General features: G+C 41.3%; 2 protein-coding genes across 2 annotated transcripts; one reads left to right on the plus strand and one right to left on the minus strand.

Moving 5' to 3' along the window:
- The first annotated feature begins 459 nt into the window (after positions 1–459).
- Positions 460–3,479, plus strand: LOC142398775 (E3 ubiquitin/ISG15 ligase TRIM25). Its single transcript, XM_075482946.1, has 7 exons — positions 460–701; positions 750–1,068; positions 1,159–1,254; positions 1,347–1,580; positions 2,558–2,580; positions 2,696–2,829; positions 2,917–3,479. The coding sequence occupies exons 1-7, from the start codon at positions 460–462 to the stop codon at positions 3,477–3,479; spliced, it is 1,611 nt and encodes a 536-aa protein (XP_075339061.1).
- A 913-nt stretch (positions 3,480–4,392) lies between these two features.
- LOC142390397 (factor VII-activating protease) lies at positions 4,393–10,188 on the minus strand. The gene is made up of 12 exons (XM_075475817.1): positions 7,641–10,188; positions 7,430–7,519; positions 7,227–7,337; positions 7,016–7,132; positions 6,813–6,923; positions 6,552–6,723; positions 6,360–6,457; positions 5,950–6,274; positions 5,690–5,832; positions 5,287–5,421; positions 4,988–5,133; positions 4,393–4,872 (listed from the first exon to the last, which is right to left on the minus strand). The coding sequence occupies exons 1-12, from the start codon at positions 7,780–7,782 to the stop codon at positions 4,708–4,710; spliced, it is 1,755 nt and encodes a 584-aa protein (XP_075331932.1). The 5' UTR covers positions 7,783–10,188; the 3' UTR covers positions 4,393–4,707.
- Between the last annotated feature and the right edge of the window lie 3,091 nt (positions 10,189–13,279).

Below are 13,279 nucleotides of genomic sequence, written 5' to 3' on the forward strand. Positions count from 1 at the left end.
ATGCAAGACAGTACACACCCTAATCAGGTCACATAGTCTTATAAATCAGAATTCGATTTAGTTTGTACTTGAAATCTCTTCTTGGCTCGTCAAAATGACTCCAAGTTCTTAAATCACATCTTCCAAGCTGACTGTTCACAAATAATTGTCATTGTGTAAAAGCTAAAATGATGATCTTATCTTAAGATAATTTCTCTCCACTATGCTGTTCCCAAGCAGTCAAGCTTGAACTATCACACAAAGCTGCATTTTGGACAAATAGTTGGAAAATAAATCAATTTGTGCGTGGTTTGGAATCCATGGTTCGAAGTGTCTGCTATTATCAACTCATCTTTAGTAATCGGACACTTAGGCTCATGAGTGGCTAGACTTGCCAAGAGAGGCCTCTGAAACATTAATGAGCAGGAGGGTCAGGAACATAGTGCACACTGAGCGGCCCTAACAGGTGCAAGCAGAGGTATGGGGACTGTTGGGGACACTTTAAAGTGTCCCGTTTGCCAGGATTTTTACACTGAACCGGTGACACTCCAGTGTGGACATGACTTCTGCCTCACCTGTATCCAGGCTGTTTGGGAAACAGATGTGTCTCCTGCGGGTCCTTTCTTCTGTCCGGAGTGTCAGATATTCCTCCCCTCCGACCTCACTCTGGAGATAAATACTGACCTGAAGACTAAAGTGAGGGACTTCACCACAAACAGAAAGTCAGCAGCAGCAGCAGCAGCTGAGACACGGACAACAACTCCAACCAGTGCAACCAAATCATCTTCAACCGTCTACTGTGATCACTGCATAGGGAAGCCGTCAGTGGCAGTAAGGACCTGTTTGACCTGCGATGCCTCGCTGTGCCAGGCCCATGCCCTGCTGCACCAGCAGAGGTCTGCTCTGAGGGAGCACACACTGGTGGAGGTGACCAGGGATCCGTTGTCACTGAAGTGCAGGGAGCACCGTGATGAGCTCAAGCTCTTCTGTATGGAGGAAAGGGTGCCTGTGTGCTGTTTGTGTGTCCTGGTTGGCCTGCATAAGCACCACAAAGTATCTCAACTGCATGAAGCCAGTGCAGACTTTAAGGTGGTTATTATCAATACTTCTTCTCTGTTTTCTTGCAAATGACAAGACTGTTTTCATTTTCCATAAGCTTGTTTTTATTTCTGTCTTCAGAGTATGTTGGAGACCTCCATGAATCATCTGCTGAAGAAGAGAGGTGAAGCAGAACATGCCATCAAGGACTTGGAATCGCTATATTCCCAAACTGTGGTACAATCTTTGTGAAATCACACTTTCTTTTTATTAACTGTGCTTGTTCTTTGCAGAACACCATGTGTCGTAACGGTTTATATATTTTCTAGAGATCTGCAGCAGATTTCAGAGAGAGAATCTCGGACAAGTACAGCAGGATCCGTGTTGTGCTGGACGCGGATGAGCGTCTGATGATCCAGATCGTAGATGCAGAGGAGACTTATATGACAGACTGGCTGGAGGCCCAGAGGGCCATCATTGAAACTCAGATCACAGAGATAGACAGATTCAGAGCCTCCAGAAAATCCCTCCTCCAGGAAAAAAATGATCTGCATTTCCTACAGGTAAATTAAAAGGCCTGTGATGTGCTCAGATGTAGTATGATTTATCCTGTCATAATTTATTTTTTGAGGTTGTTCTTGAAAAAGAATTTCATGCTCCAGAAAAGAAAAAAAAACATTATTTTTCTCATATTATACACTGCTGCATCACATATTGTGAGCCTGTGTTTGACACTTCATTTTAGATTTGGTCTCTTTAAGATGCATCCAAAACGGAAAAAGAGCAGATTGAGGTCTCGCAAGTCCCAAAGGCAGAAAAAAGTGTTTACAGTGTTCCCTTTTAAACAAAAAAAAAAGAAAAATTCTGATCCCGTGTTATAGGACTCATTTCTTAAAACTACACAGAGAACATGAATATGAGTAGGGGGATTCCCCTGTGTGCAGATTGTTTTTTTCTTTTTTCACTGAATGACATTATCAGTGATGTGTATCAGGCTATGCAATTACTAACTCAGAAATAGGACAGCGAGCTCAGTCTGGGACAGTGACAGGAACCGATTAAACTGTTGTACACTGACAAGAAAGCAATTTTGAAATATCCAGAGAAACTGAGACCCCAGCATTGTTCCTGACAATGAGTGGTTTGAAGTGTCTTGTACAGAATGACACGAATGTACGCACACAAGCATAGTCTTTAACTTTAGCTATATCTTGAATTTTTTTTATACTAATATTGAAATAAATTACCTATAAAAAGCAATCATGTCAAATGTACTACTTACCCCTAACATGTTTAGTGTTTAGACTCAACGATGTAAATTTCATTTACAGTTCCTATTTTACAAATAACAAAAAAGAAAATAACTTTTGGCTTTGTAATTTTGCAGACTTGCAGAAAAAAAGCAATAAGAGTCGATGAAAAGAAAAAACATCCAGTGTTATGTGTCCTGTTTAATTTATAGCAGCATGTTACTGTGAACATATCAAAGTGCAGTTAAAAATGATACACACATTAACATGTGGCCTGTATGTTTTCTCAGCAAATGGCAGCACAGAATCTTTGGTGAGTGCATTGTTGAGTGTAAAACAAAACTGCCCCTCTGGAGTATTCAGTCTTTACCATATATGATCACTCACTTGACCGTTTCATTTCATTTGGTCTAATCTTTGCTTTGTAGTGATCCTTTGGATTTTCCACCAATCCAAACAGTAAATAAGGATCTCTGTGACCCTGAGAAGCTGAGAACGGTTGAGAGGCTGGTGGATGACCTCTCGCTGGCTCTGTCCCAACACTTTCCACGAATGTGGTCGTGTAAGTAAACAATCCAACATTTTGCAATCGAAATTCAAACCCTTCTGTGTCCACAACTGTGTACTGAGTGTAGATGCTTATTTACAGATCTAACTTCACCTACTTTGGACTGCAAAACAGCCCACCCAAAACTGGAAATATCCCAAGACAGAAAGCAAGTGCACTGGAGACGTCAACCCGTCTGCGAAGGACCAAGCCCTCAGCCTTATGACTCCCAGTACAGTGTCCTGGCTCAAGAAAGTTTCACGAGTGGACAGCATTACTGGGAGGTCATTGTTCAGGACAAACCCTTCTGGATGATAGGTGCGACAGCCGGCTCCGTCAATACAAAAGACATTCCAAGTGGGGGTTCATCCAGCCTGGCTGTGAGCAGCACATCTTGGTGCATCTACCATGGAGACGGACGGTACATCGCATGTCATGGCACTCAGGAGAAGCAGCTGTCAGTTGCAAAGAGGGTCAGGAAGCTGGGCATACTGGCAAATATCCAGAAGGGGGAGCTGTCATTCTACGATGCCGATGCCATGACACTGCTTCACTCCTTCTGTGTGCAGTGCACGGAGCCTCTGTACCCCATGTTTAACCCATGCATTGACATGAATGGAGCAAATAGGCAGGCTCTTACCTTGTTTTGGATTGAAGGTCCCTAAGAGCTGGCACCCAGATGAGAATGCAGAGTGAATTCAGACTTCTGAATCCCCCTTGTTAACATCAAATCTTTACTGAAATTACTTGTTTGAATTGCTTTTTCCATTTTTGCTCTGAACGAATTAAATCGTGGAAATGTCTATCAAACTTGAGAGGAACCCCTTTCTCTGCCTGTCTTAAAACTAAGATTAAGTAATACACCGACCTCTATATATGAGAGAAGCTTTAAAATACAGTGTGCATACTGTATAAACTCTAAATATCTTTTTACCAATAAAAAGAAAAGACATCAAGGTTCCTGGGGTTTAGACTATTTTATTATCATGATATTATCATGATGCTATAATCCTATGTGAGTAAGAAAATAAGATAAATTAGAAAGACGTGTTTTTTTGTTTTTGTTTTTAAATTGTGTATGATACTCACAAAGATATTTGTATAGTACCTTTTCAGAGTGTACTGTAAATATTTCATGAAGCAGTATCAGGTCTACCTTCAATCTGCACTTTTGTTCTGTGGCAAAGTCGATCTGTTTGGTCTGCAGCTTCGCAGCTCTCCTTTGTGACGTGGAGTAGTTCAGTAAATGATCCGTGTATAAATCCCTGGCTTGTTCTTTGTGCAACTGTCCACCCGGCTCACCAGAGCAAGGAGGACACGCGTGTCTCCAGTCTTACATGTCAGTGGCCCTTGTTGCCCTGCAGCACAACACAAACGGAGGTCAGTAAGACTTATATTTCCACAGGCACGAAAAGAGACTATAGATTTCTGATTTGTCCAATTATTTGAATGAAACCCAACATGGATGGGTTTAGATGACAAAGATCTGCTTGTTATACATAAGCTGTTTTTCTTTCTTTCTAACTCCCAAGGAGAAAGACATCTTCATTGATGAAAAAAAATCAGACATTTTCCTCCTTAAGGAGCACAAGGCAGTAATGCTTTATTGAGTCTTTACCTTTTCCACATCAGAATTATTTCTGTTATCATAAAGTAATATGATAATAAGATTAAAAGTAGATTCCCAATTCCCGTGCAACAGATAAAACACATATTGAACATTTATGAAACAACACCACAATCAGACTAATCGCACTTTCATTTAACAACTACATTGCATTTTTATATCTCAATTTCTTATGTAAGTAAGAATTATACGTTAAAAAGCTCAACAAAAGCTTTTTAAGGTTCCATTCAGAACAACACTGATGATGAGAATCAGCACCCGGCTGTTTAAGGAGATGCTTGCATCTTTGACTTGATCCAGCCCAGGAACTCAGTGACTCGTGTGTAGACCCCAGGTTTGTTCTTTGCTCCACACTTGTCTCCCCAGCTCACCAGGCCATAAACAATGCTAGTGCTGTTCGGCTTACAAGTCAGTGGTCCTCCAGAGTCCCCCTGAAACAAGAGATGGGTAGAAAATGCACAACTGCTCACAAATGTTTTTAGAAACCAACCAACAAAGTCTTTTCCCTGAAAGCATGAACTTGAGCAAAGTATTTTCCCGACTAACCTGGCAGGAGTCCACCCCTCCCTGCAGATAGCCAGCACAGAACATGGAATTATCCAGCACGCTACCATAAATGCTGGGCTCTGAGCATTTTTCCTGGTTGATCAGCAGTACATCAGCTTCCAGCATGTGATTGGAACCATAATCAGCTGCAGAGACAAGGTGGCAAATGTGATCAAATAGAGCAAGACATGTCCACAAAAATACAGAGCTGTCTTTAGTTTAAGTAGTTGTATGCTTGTCAACCCTGATGAGTGTGGCAGAAACCAAAAGATTTGCATAAAAGTGTCAGCCTTACGTACATGACTCAGTGGCGCCCCATCCAGAAATGGTACACTCCATCCCATCAGGGAATTGCACATCTGGCAGACAGGCTGTTTTCACAAGCTGGGTCTCGTTGGCACAAAATCCCTCGTTCCCCTTGAGCCTCAACAGGGCTTCAAAAACACATTGAAAAATGTCAAGACAAGATCATAAATTAAACGATTAATTGCGTTTTTACATTCAAAACTCATCACTTCAGTTTAATCACACAGATGCAACTGTTTAGCTCGCTTTCTAATTGGTGACACTCACGTCCCGTCTTTAGCAACATCAGCAGAATCAAGATTAGAGGTACAGAGATGAAAAAAAGATCTTTCATTGCAGACACTAAATAGAGATAATTTTAAATTAAGAAGGGAGAACTTTGCGGACGGGCTTTACCTATATCGTTGAAAACCGCTTGAGGAGTCTCCCTGTAGTTCTCGTGCGCAATAGCATTTTCAACTTTGATGGTTTGAGCTGAGGGTTCCACTTTGTCCAGTGACAGGCTTCCCGCAATCACCTGCAGGTCCTTGTTTTTATCACTGTGGAAACGCACACATGCTAGGTCAATGACAATTGTGCCCGCATGATAAGCCAAAACTCTGTCAGTCTTACATCTCAGTGGCCCTTGTTGCCCTGCAGCATAACAGTGTGCTTACATGCAATGTGCAGCTGTCAGAACCCAGCAACTCGAGATGAGAACTCCTCCACAGATGTGTTTGTATGGCTTGAGAGAGTTCTTTGGCTTCTCCTGAACAGACACCTGCCAGGGTATCCCACCTGGAGAGACTTTCAGACCCCCAAAGATTCGGGTGAAGGCCTTTCTTTGCTGAGGGGAACCACAGGTGAGAAACTGTTGTGCTTCGGCAACACTGGGTTTAGCGGTAGGTGTTGGAACTTGGGTTGCCGTCGGTAGAGCAGTTGATGATGGCGTAGCAGAAGTGGGCGGAGGATTTGAGGTGACAAAGTTAGTCGGCACCACATCTGAAAACACAAAGATAAGAAGATCACACAACTGCTTTCCAGATCACAGTCATATTTAGGAGTTGTCCATTGCTTCAAAGCTAACTTGTTGGTTCAGGACACGCCGTCACGTTACAGTAGTCCCAAAACAACCTGCGGCCTCTTCTGAAAAAACACCAGGGCCTCGGTTCTCCATCTGGGTTTCTGTGTGACAAAATAAAATGTACAACTGAGCTTCCTCTAGTAGAAATCGTCCACAAAGTCAATACACTGATGTGTTTATCTACTTTCTTCTGACCTGCAGAAGTTGTGAGGGCCGAGCCCATCCTTGTCTTCAAAGGAGCTGAAGGGATCGGTACCTTTTTCCAGGATGAAGTGAGAGTTCCAGTGGAGGCATTCGAAGCCATCCTCTGTCTCGCTCACAAGACCGCGATATGTCTCCCCATCATTTACATAACAGTCCGCTGGGCCTGAGAAATATAACACATCCAGTCATTTAGAAATGATTAAGAAGCATACTTTGAGCTGTGAGAATTAAAACAATAAGTGCAAAATTTACCAACGCGACAGAAACGTCCTCTGAATCCTTTTGGACACTGGCAGTCAAAGTCATTACCATCCCGGATGCACTGGCCACCATTTTTACAAGGATTTCGCTCACACAATGAAACTTTAGAGGGAAGCAGTTTAAGGAGAAAGTTTTCTTTTGGGAATTGAAAAAAATTGGGAGGCCTCTTTTAGAAGAAGATATACATTCCTTACCCCTTTTGCAGTCAGGAGGCTGGAAGGGCTGCTTGCATTTGCACTCATAGAACGGGGGACTTGAAGTCAGCACACACTCACCACGTCCACATCTACCCTTCCTACAAGCTTTCGGTCCTGACACCATGACACACAAAAAACACATTTTGCTCAGTTTTCGCTGAGTTGACTGCTATGAAATAGCATGAAGTAAAAGAGATTTTCAGCCAACCTTTGTCACATTTTCTTCCCCTAAAAGGCTTGGGACAGTCACACTTGTAGTTTCTTCTGCCTTTTTCCTTACACACGCCGTTATTAAGACAAGGGTTTGGGTTGCATTGGCCTAACAAGTCAACAAATGGGAACATTTGGTATTTGATAAATACAGATTTGCATAGACACTTTGACAGAACACTGGAGTGTTAATTGACTTACCATTTAGGTCTTGAAGGTCCAAAATCCAGTCTGAATTTCTTCGGTCATCATCATCATCATCATCATCGGGCGTTTCTGCGAAGAAGATGTCTGAAACAAGATTTTTTTGCCACTAGATTTAGAACATTTTGTCTTTCTCTCTTGCAGACAAAAAACACCTTTGTAATATGGAATATGCCATGTTGAAAATGTTTAGGAAGAAAAGACGAACCAGCAATGATGTCTGCATACTTCATTCTCGTTTTCTCACGCATTACAGGTTTGCCACGTTTACCATTTGGTCCATCATGCCCGTGTTTGTCTTTGTGCTTGGGTTTTGACTGAATAAGAAAAATCCATCCAGATAGCAACATTACATGCTTGTCAAAACAAGCAATGCATCATTTAAATTGTCTTATCTTTTCAAATGAATTATTCCAACCATAATTCCAACCAAATAAGTACAGGATGAACCTTTAAAACAGCAACTACAATATATATCTCTATATATCTATATATATATAGATATATATAGATATATATACACATATGTACATGAATAAGGTCTAAGGCAACTGCTTATTGCTTCCTGATGTTCAATAAAAACAGTGAATACATACTTCAGCTTGTATGAGGAAAACCCCAAAGACAAGGCAAAAAAAGAGCAGCTTTAAGTTCATGGCAGCAGCCGATCAGACGACATCCAGGAGAAAAGATTGACTGCGCTGTTTTGCAGAGCGCCCACACTTTTCTAAACATTGGTGAAAGGACTCTAACCTTTGAGACATCAAGTTGCTCTGGCATTCATCCCTGTTACTGAGTGTATTTTATTGATTTAGACCAGTACATCCTTTAAGGTCATTAAAGACAATAAAGGGGGGGGGGGGGATTTGAGCAACAAAACAAAAATGGTGCAAAACTGTTGACTGTCTGTGTCACCTTTGAATCATTTTTTTCAGTCAAAACATTTAAATGCACTAAAATGTAACAGGCTGCACACACACACACACACACACACACACACACACATACAACACAAAAGCTCAGAGAGCATGTTTGCAAAGAGCTTATTATTTGTTTGAATATAGACTTTGGATCACCACGCGAGGACCATCTGAGGACATGTTACCTCATGTATTTGAAGTCTCTTCATATAATACAAAACAAAATATATTACCAATATAATGTCCTATAACATATACCCCATGAGCAGATGTATGCCAGTTTTAGCACAAATACTTCAACTGGAAAACACAGTACCTGAAATGAGCACACGTCTACAAACCCTGGAGGAAGGGCTCCTTGTTAGATGCCTTGTGTTAGAGATTCTCATTGTGCTTCTACATCAGCTGAATCAGCTAAGTATTAGCAAGCGTAGCCTTATCTGAACACACACTCTTTGTAAACAGTTGGTAGGTTTTTAGGTTGTGACTTTACTTCACCAAAGGTAAATAAGCGATTTGACGGCCCATGAGCAATAAGTGGAAAACTCATTTTCCTGGAAGGATTTGAAGTGCATTTGGTCTGAAATCAATTAACAAGTAATCCCCTTGAAAAGTGACTGGTACTACTTCAGAGAACCATTAACATAATTAATGGTCTGCCAAATTTTAACTTTAATTTATTAATTTTAATACATTATTTTAACCAAATAAAAGATTGAAATATCTGCTGGTCAAAGCTCTTCAAACATGGGAACCCAAAGTTGGGTTTCATCCTTCTCTTTTTACTTCCAAAATGTCTGTAAAACAAATAATTCAAACTTGCTGACTTTGTCGATCCTCTGATTTTTTTGTTCACTTCTTAGCACAACATTTAATTCAAAGTCTCATGGTTCGGGAGTTATATTTTACCTGATTTTACCACATGTCTCAGAGGTGAAACGTTTCAATATAATCCCGTATTTGATACAATAATATTACGACAATATTATTAATTTTGCTTGGATGTTTTTTTTCTAAAAGCTTTGCTGAAATAACACCTGCATAGGTAAGCCATCGTGTAGGAAATGCACATATAATCATGATTTCATCTCAGCTGATGAGATCAAAGCAATGCTGATTGCAGATTGGTTTTTGTACCATTTTTTATGTACATTACTCTATTCTAAGTGTAATTCAGGATATTTCAAAAACTCATTACTTTAACTTTATTAATCTAATACCGCAATAAAATCATTGATGGGAATCCTTTCAGCCACATTAATCATGCTGTTAAAATCTGATAATGTGGCAGCCCTACTTTGGTGACCTGCTTGACTCCTTTTATGATAAACTGGTGACAAAACTGGTGCTTAGCACCCGTTGCTGTGCTAAGCAAAGATTTTTGCAAACCTATGTCCACGTACATTTTCATTAAAATTTTCTGTTATTACATAAAAATAAATATTATAGTGAAAAACCATTTATTTATTTTCCATCTCAAATTAGAATGAACCCAACCCTTAATGTGTGCTGGAAGCACAAAACCTGTTTGAAGGGTTCTCACAGTGGGCCAGATCTGGGGAACTGATTCTTTGGGTGCCACGGTAGAGCTAGGGAACTTAGATCCTTTGTTCATGTTCCTACTATGCGCCATAAAAACCTGCAAAACAGAAGAATGACTTCACTGTCAGCATGCTCAAACTATCGGGGTGAGTTCCTCCTCACAGAGGCGCTAATGTGGCTGTAAGCTCAATAAATGAATAAAAGCAGGCAGCGAGTTCGAAATGCAAAACCCTTGAAACCTTTGTAATTGGTGCTAAATGAGAAAGTCGTACTTTAGTAAGTGCTAAAACTCCACTGTTGAGCTACTGATCAGAGATCACTGGTAGGAGACAAAGTATTACAGATTACAATGGGTTTAACATTGTTGCCACTGTGGTCATGACCAGGACACAGTGCCAGGTGGAGGCACTCTGAGAAGATTCCAGCGCAGAAGGAGAACAGGGGTGTCATTTTTTCTGCCTCAAGAAACGTTACCAAACCTGCAGGGAAACTACACAAAACCCCAATCCGACAGAAACGTTTTGTGAAAGGCAGCTGGTGAGGCACCCCTCCATGCCAGGCTGTATACTCCCCGTCAAAGAATTCCACACACCAGGACTCAGCTCCCCGACCCAGCCAACAGTCCTCTGATGTGCCTTTCCGGGGAATGGAGGGGTAAGTAATACCAAGCTCCCAGTAAGTCTTCCCAGTGACATCAATCTCCCAGTAATGGCGACCGAAGCTAAAGCTTTGCAAGCTGATGACGTTGAGGGTGGTGTCAAAGCGTCCAGGTAGATCAGGGAGTTGCTGCCATGTGCCGGTGTAGGTGGCGCTGTCACGTTGGGGAGAAACGACCAGCTTTGGGTGGGCCGTCTCTGGATCCAGGTGCACCTCGCTGGAATCTGGAGACACGTGTTTAACATTTTTACATGGAATGGATGTTAAAGGGGTCAAGTGGTGGTGATTGAAGTTGTAGAAATGATGAGTAGACTGACAGCTCTTCAGAAGCTTCTTGATTAAAGGGGTCTGTGAGCAGATGAGTAGAAGCATGCTGTTGGTGAGGCTGAGGATCTGCTCAGCTTTAGCTTCATCCAGGTTCACACTGCTCGGGTCTGATTGGTTTAGTAGATCAATCACTCTGGGGGAGGCAGAACATAAAAGAAGAACATTACCTGTCGCAACACTGCATAATACTAAAGATTTTGAATGTTGTTATCCGTACCTGTCCTCTGTCTCTGTGTCCTCCTGCTCAGGACATGAAAAGAAAGACTGGGGAACAGCAGGCAATCAAGATTAATTGTACTTTTTTTTATATATATATCACTTTACACTTTGATTCAGTAGGTTTTGCAACTGTCGACTTGATTACCATTGTGTCAGGCTCTGTGCTGGTCTGGTCCAGTGCCACAGTGAGCCGAGCCAAGTTCTGCTCTATCTCCTGGATCAGCGAGCAGTTCCTGTCCATGAGCCCATCCAAGGCAGAGACAGCAGCCCGCTCCTCCATCTCCAGGTGGGACAAAGTAATCCTCAGGTCCTCTTCCAGGACGCTCTGGATCTCCTGGTATTTCCGTATGATTCTCTCCCTTATCGCTGAGGACTTTTTCTGAGTCAGGCATAAAAATGTACATGAGAATTACACCAACTGGTTATATGATTCTTTTTTTTTTTCAGGATAGTCTTTAAAATAAATTTTTATCCAGTTTACTCTCACTCAGTCTATATTGCAGCAAAATCTCAACATTGACAATTCTGTGTAGAACTCACTGTGATTTCTGACTGTCGTGCTGCCAGTTTTTTCAGTCTGTATTTCACAGCCTCCCTTTGCTTCTTTAGACACTCTTGGTGCTTTTCTAACGTGTCCTGTAAGAACCATGTTGCACACATATTCAGCACAGTTCTTTTTAACACCAGTGAAGTGGGCTTAGGCTACCTATTTGTGGTGAGGATCAGCTGCAGTAGGCAAAAACAGCTTGTTATGAGACATAATGCAGACAGCAACAAAGTGGAGATTGTCCTGCCTGAGTGTATTTTCAAATCACATGAATTGATATGGAGCCCTTTGTTACTGTTAGAGGTATTGTTTGTAGGATTAAAGAACAAAAAGTGCACTTATATACAGATGACTTACTTTTATATTTATCACCTACCTTGGCAAGCCTCTACATGTGGGTTACACATGTTTTTTTCTTTGACAGAGATTGTGAACCCTTTTTCTATTGAAAAGAAAAAAATCTAGGTGTATGCTCTGTAAAAATGTCTTCATGGCTGGATTATGAAATCTTTATGTACAAAGACATAAAACCACAAAACACCCGGTTGTCGTGGATTGTGTGTCTGGTGTTTTGCATCTCTTTTAAGCAGTTTTGTTGCTGATCCTTCTTGCTCATTAAGGATCTAAATGTGACACATGCATATCAATTAACACAAAGAGATGTCATTTTGTGTCACATAGTAATTCTGAGTGGTTGTGGATGTTATGTCTCTCATTTGTATTGTTTTGCATCTCTTTTCGGCAATTTCGCAGAAGAGCTGGTGAACAGTGAACCATTCAATAATCCATTCATGAGTGTCACCTATAAGACTTAATACCTTTCTACTTTAAGCTGAGCTGAAAGCAGCTTCAGTTAACTTTATTTTGTATTCGATTATCTCTGTAAAGCTCTGTAAAGCTTGTTTATCAATTTTTGTTAAGACATAGGTGCAACCATTGTTATCCCATGAGGGACACTTTGTAGAGGTGTGACCTGGAAGGAAAGCCTCTTTCTTCTTCATGTTTCAGTGTTCATCAGTGCTGCCTTCTTCAAGATGGGAATCAAACAATAATCATGATTCCTTTGACTGAATGAGGCCGCAATGCAGACTTCACAAGTGTGCATTACCTCATACATATGAGTGTGACAATGTTGATGCAATACGATCAAAGGAATACTCATGCATTTCATTTTTCTGCCATGAGGTAAGATAAGAGGCAGGGTACACCCTTGAGAAGTCAACAGCCATTCCATCCCAGGGCAAACACAGAGACAAACAACCATGCAAGCTCAACATTCCTTGGGTCAATTTAGCATCATTGTGCAGCATGGACTGTGGGAGGAAGCTGCAGTACCTGCACTCGTGGGGGGAAGATACCTGCTGAGATTCGAATCAGGAACCTTCTTTCAGAGGTGACAGTGCTATAACCGCTCCAACGTGCAGTTCACAGGACTATATGCTCCCTTTTACGCATAATACTGGCATGTTTAAACATCTTACTCACATGCAGGTTTTGTTTCTGCGAATTGAATCAAGCTTGTACCATTGTTGACCATTTTCCAAAGCAAACTCCCAATGTTTTCTGGGTAGTCAAGTTATCTCTCCTCTCAAAAATGTGTCTGCTTGTCATGTCACATGTATGTTTAACCTTTTC

The sequence above is a fragment of the Odontesthes bonariensis genome, chromosome 2 (assembly GCF_027942865.1).
Source record: "Odontesthes bonariensis isolate fOdoBon6 chromosome 2, fOdoBon6.hap1, whole genome shotgun sequence".
Lineage (NCBI taxonomy): Eukaryota > Metazoa > Chordata > Actinopteri > Atheriniformes > Atherinopsidae > Odontesthes > Odontesthes bonariensis.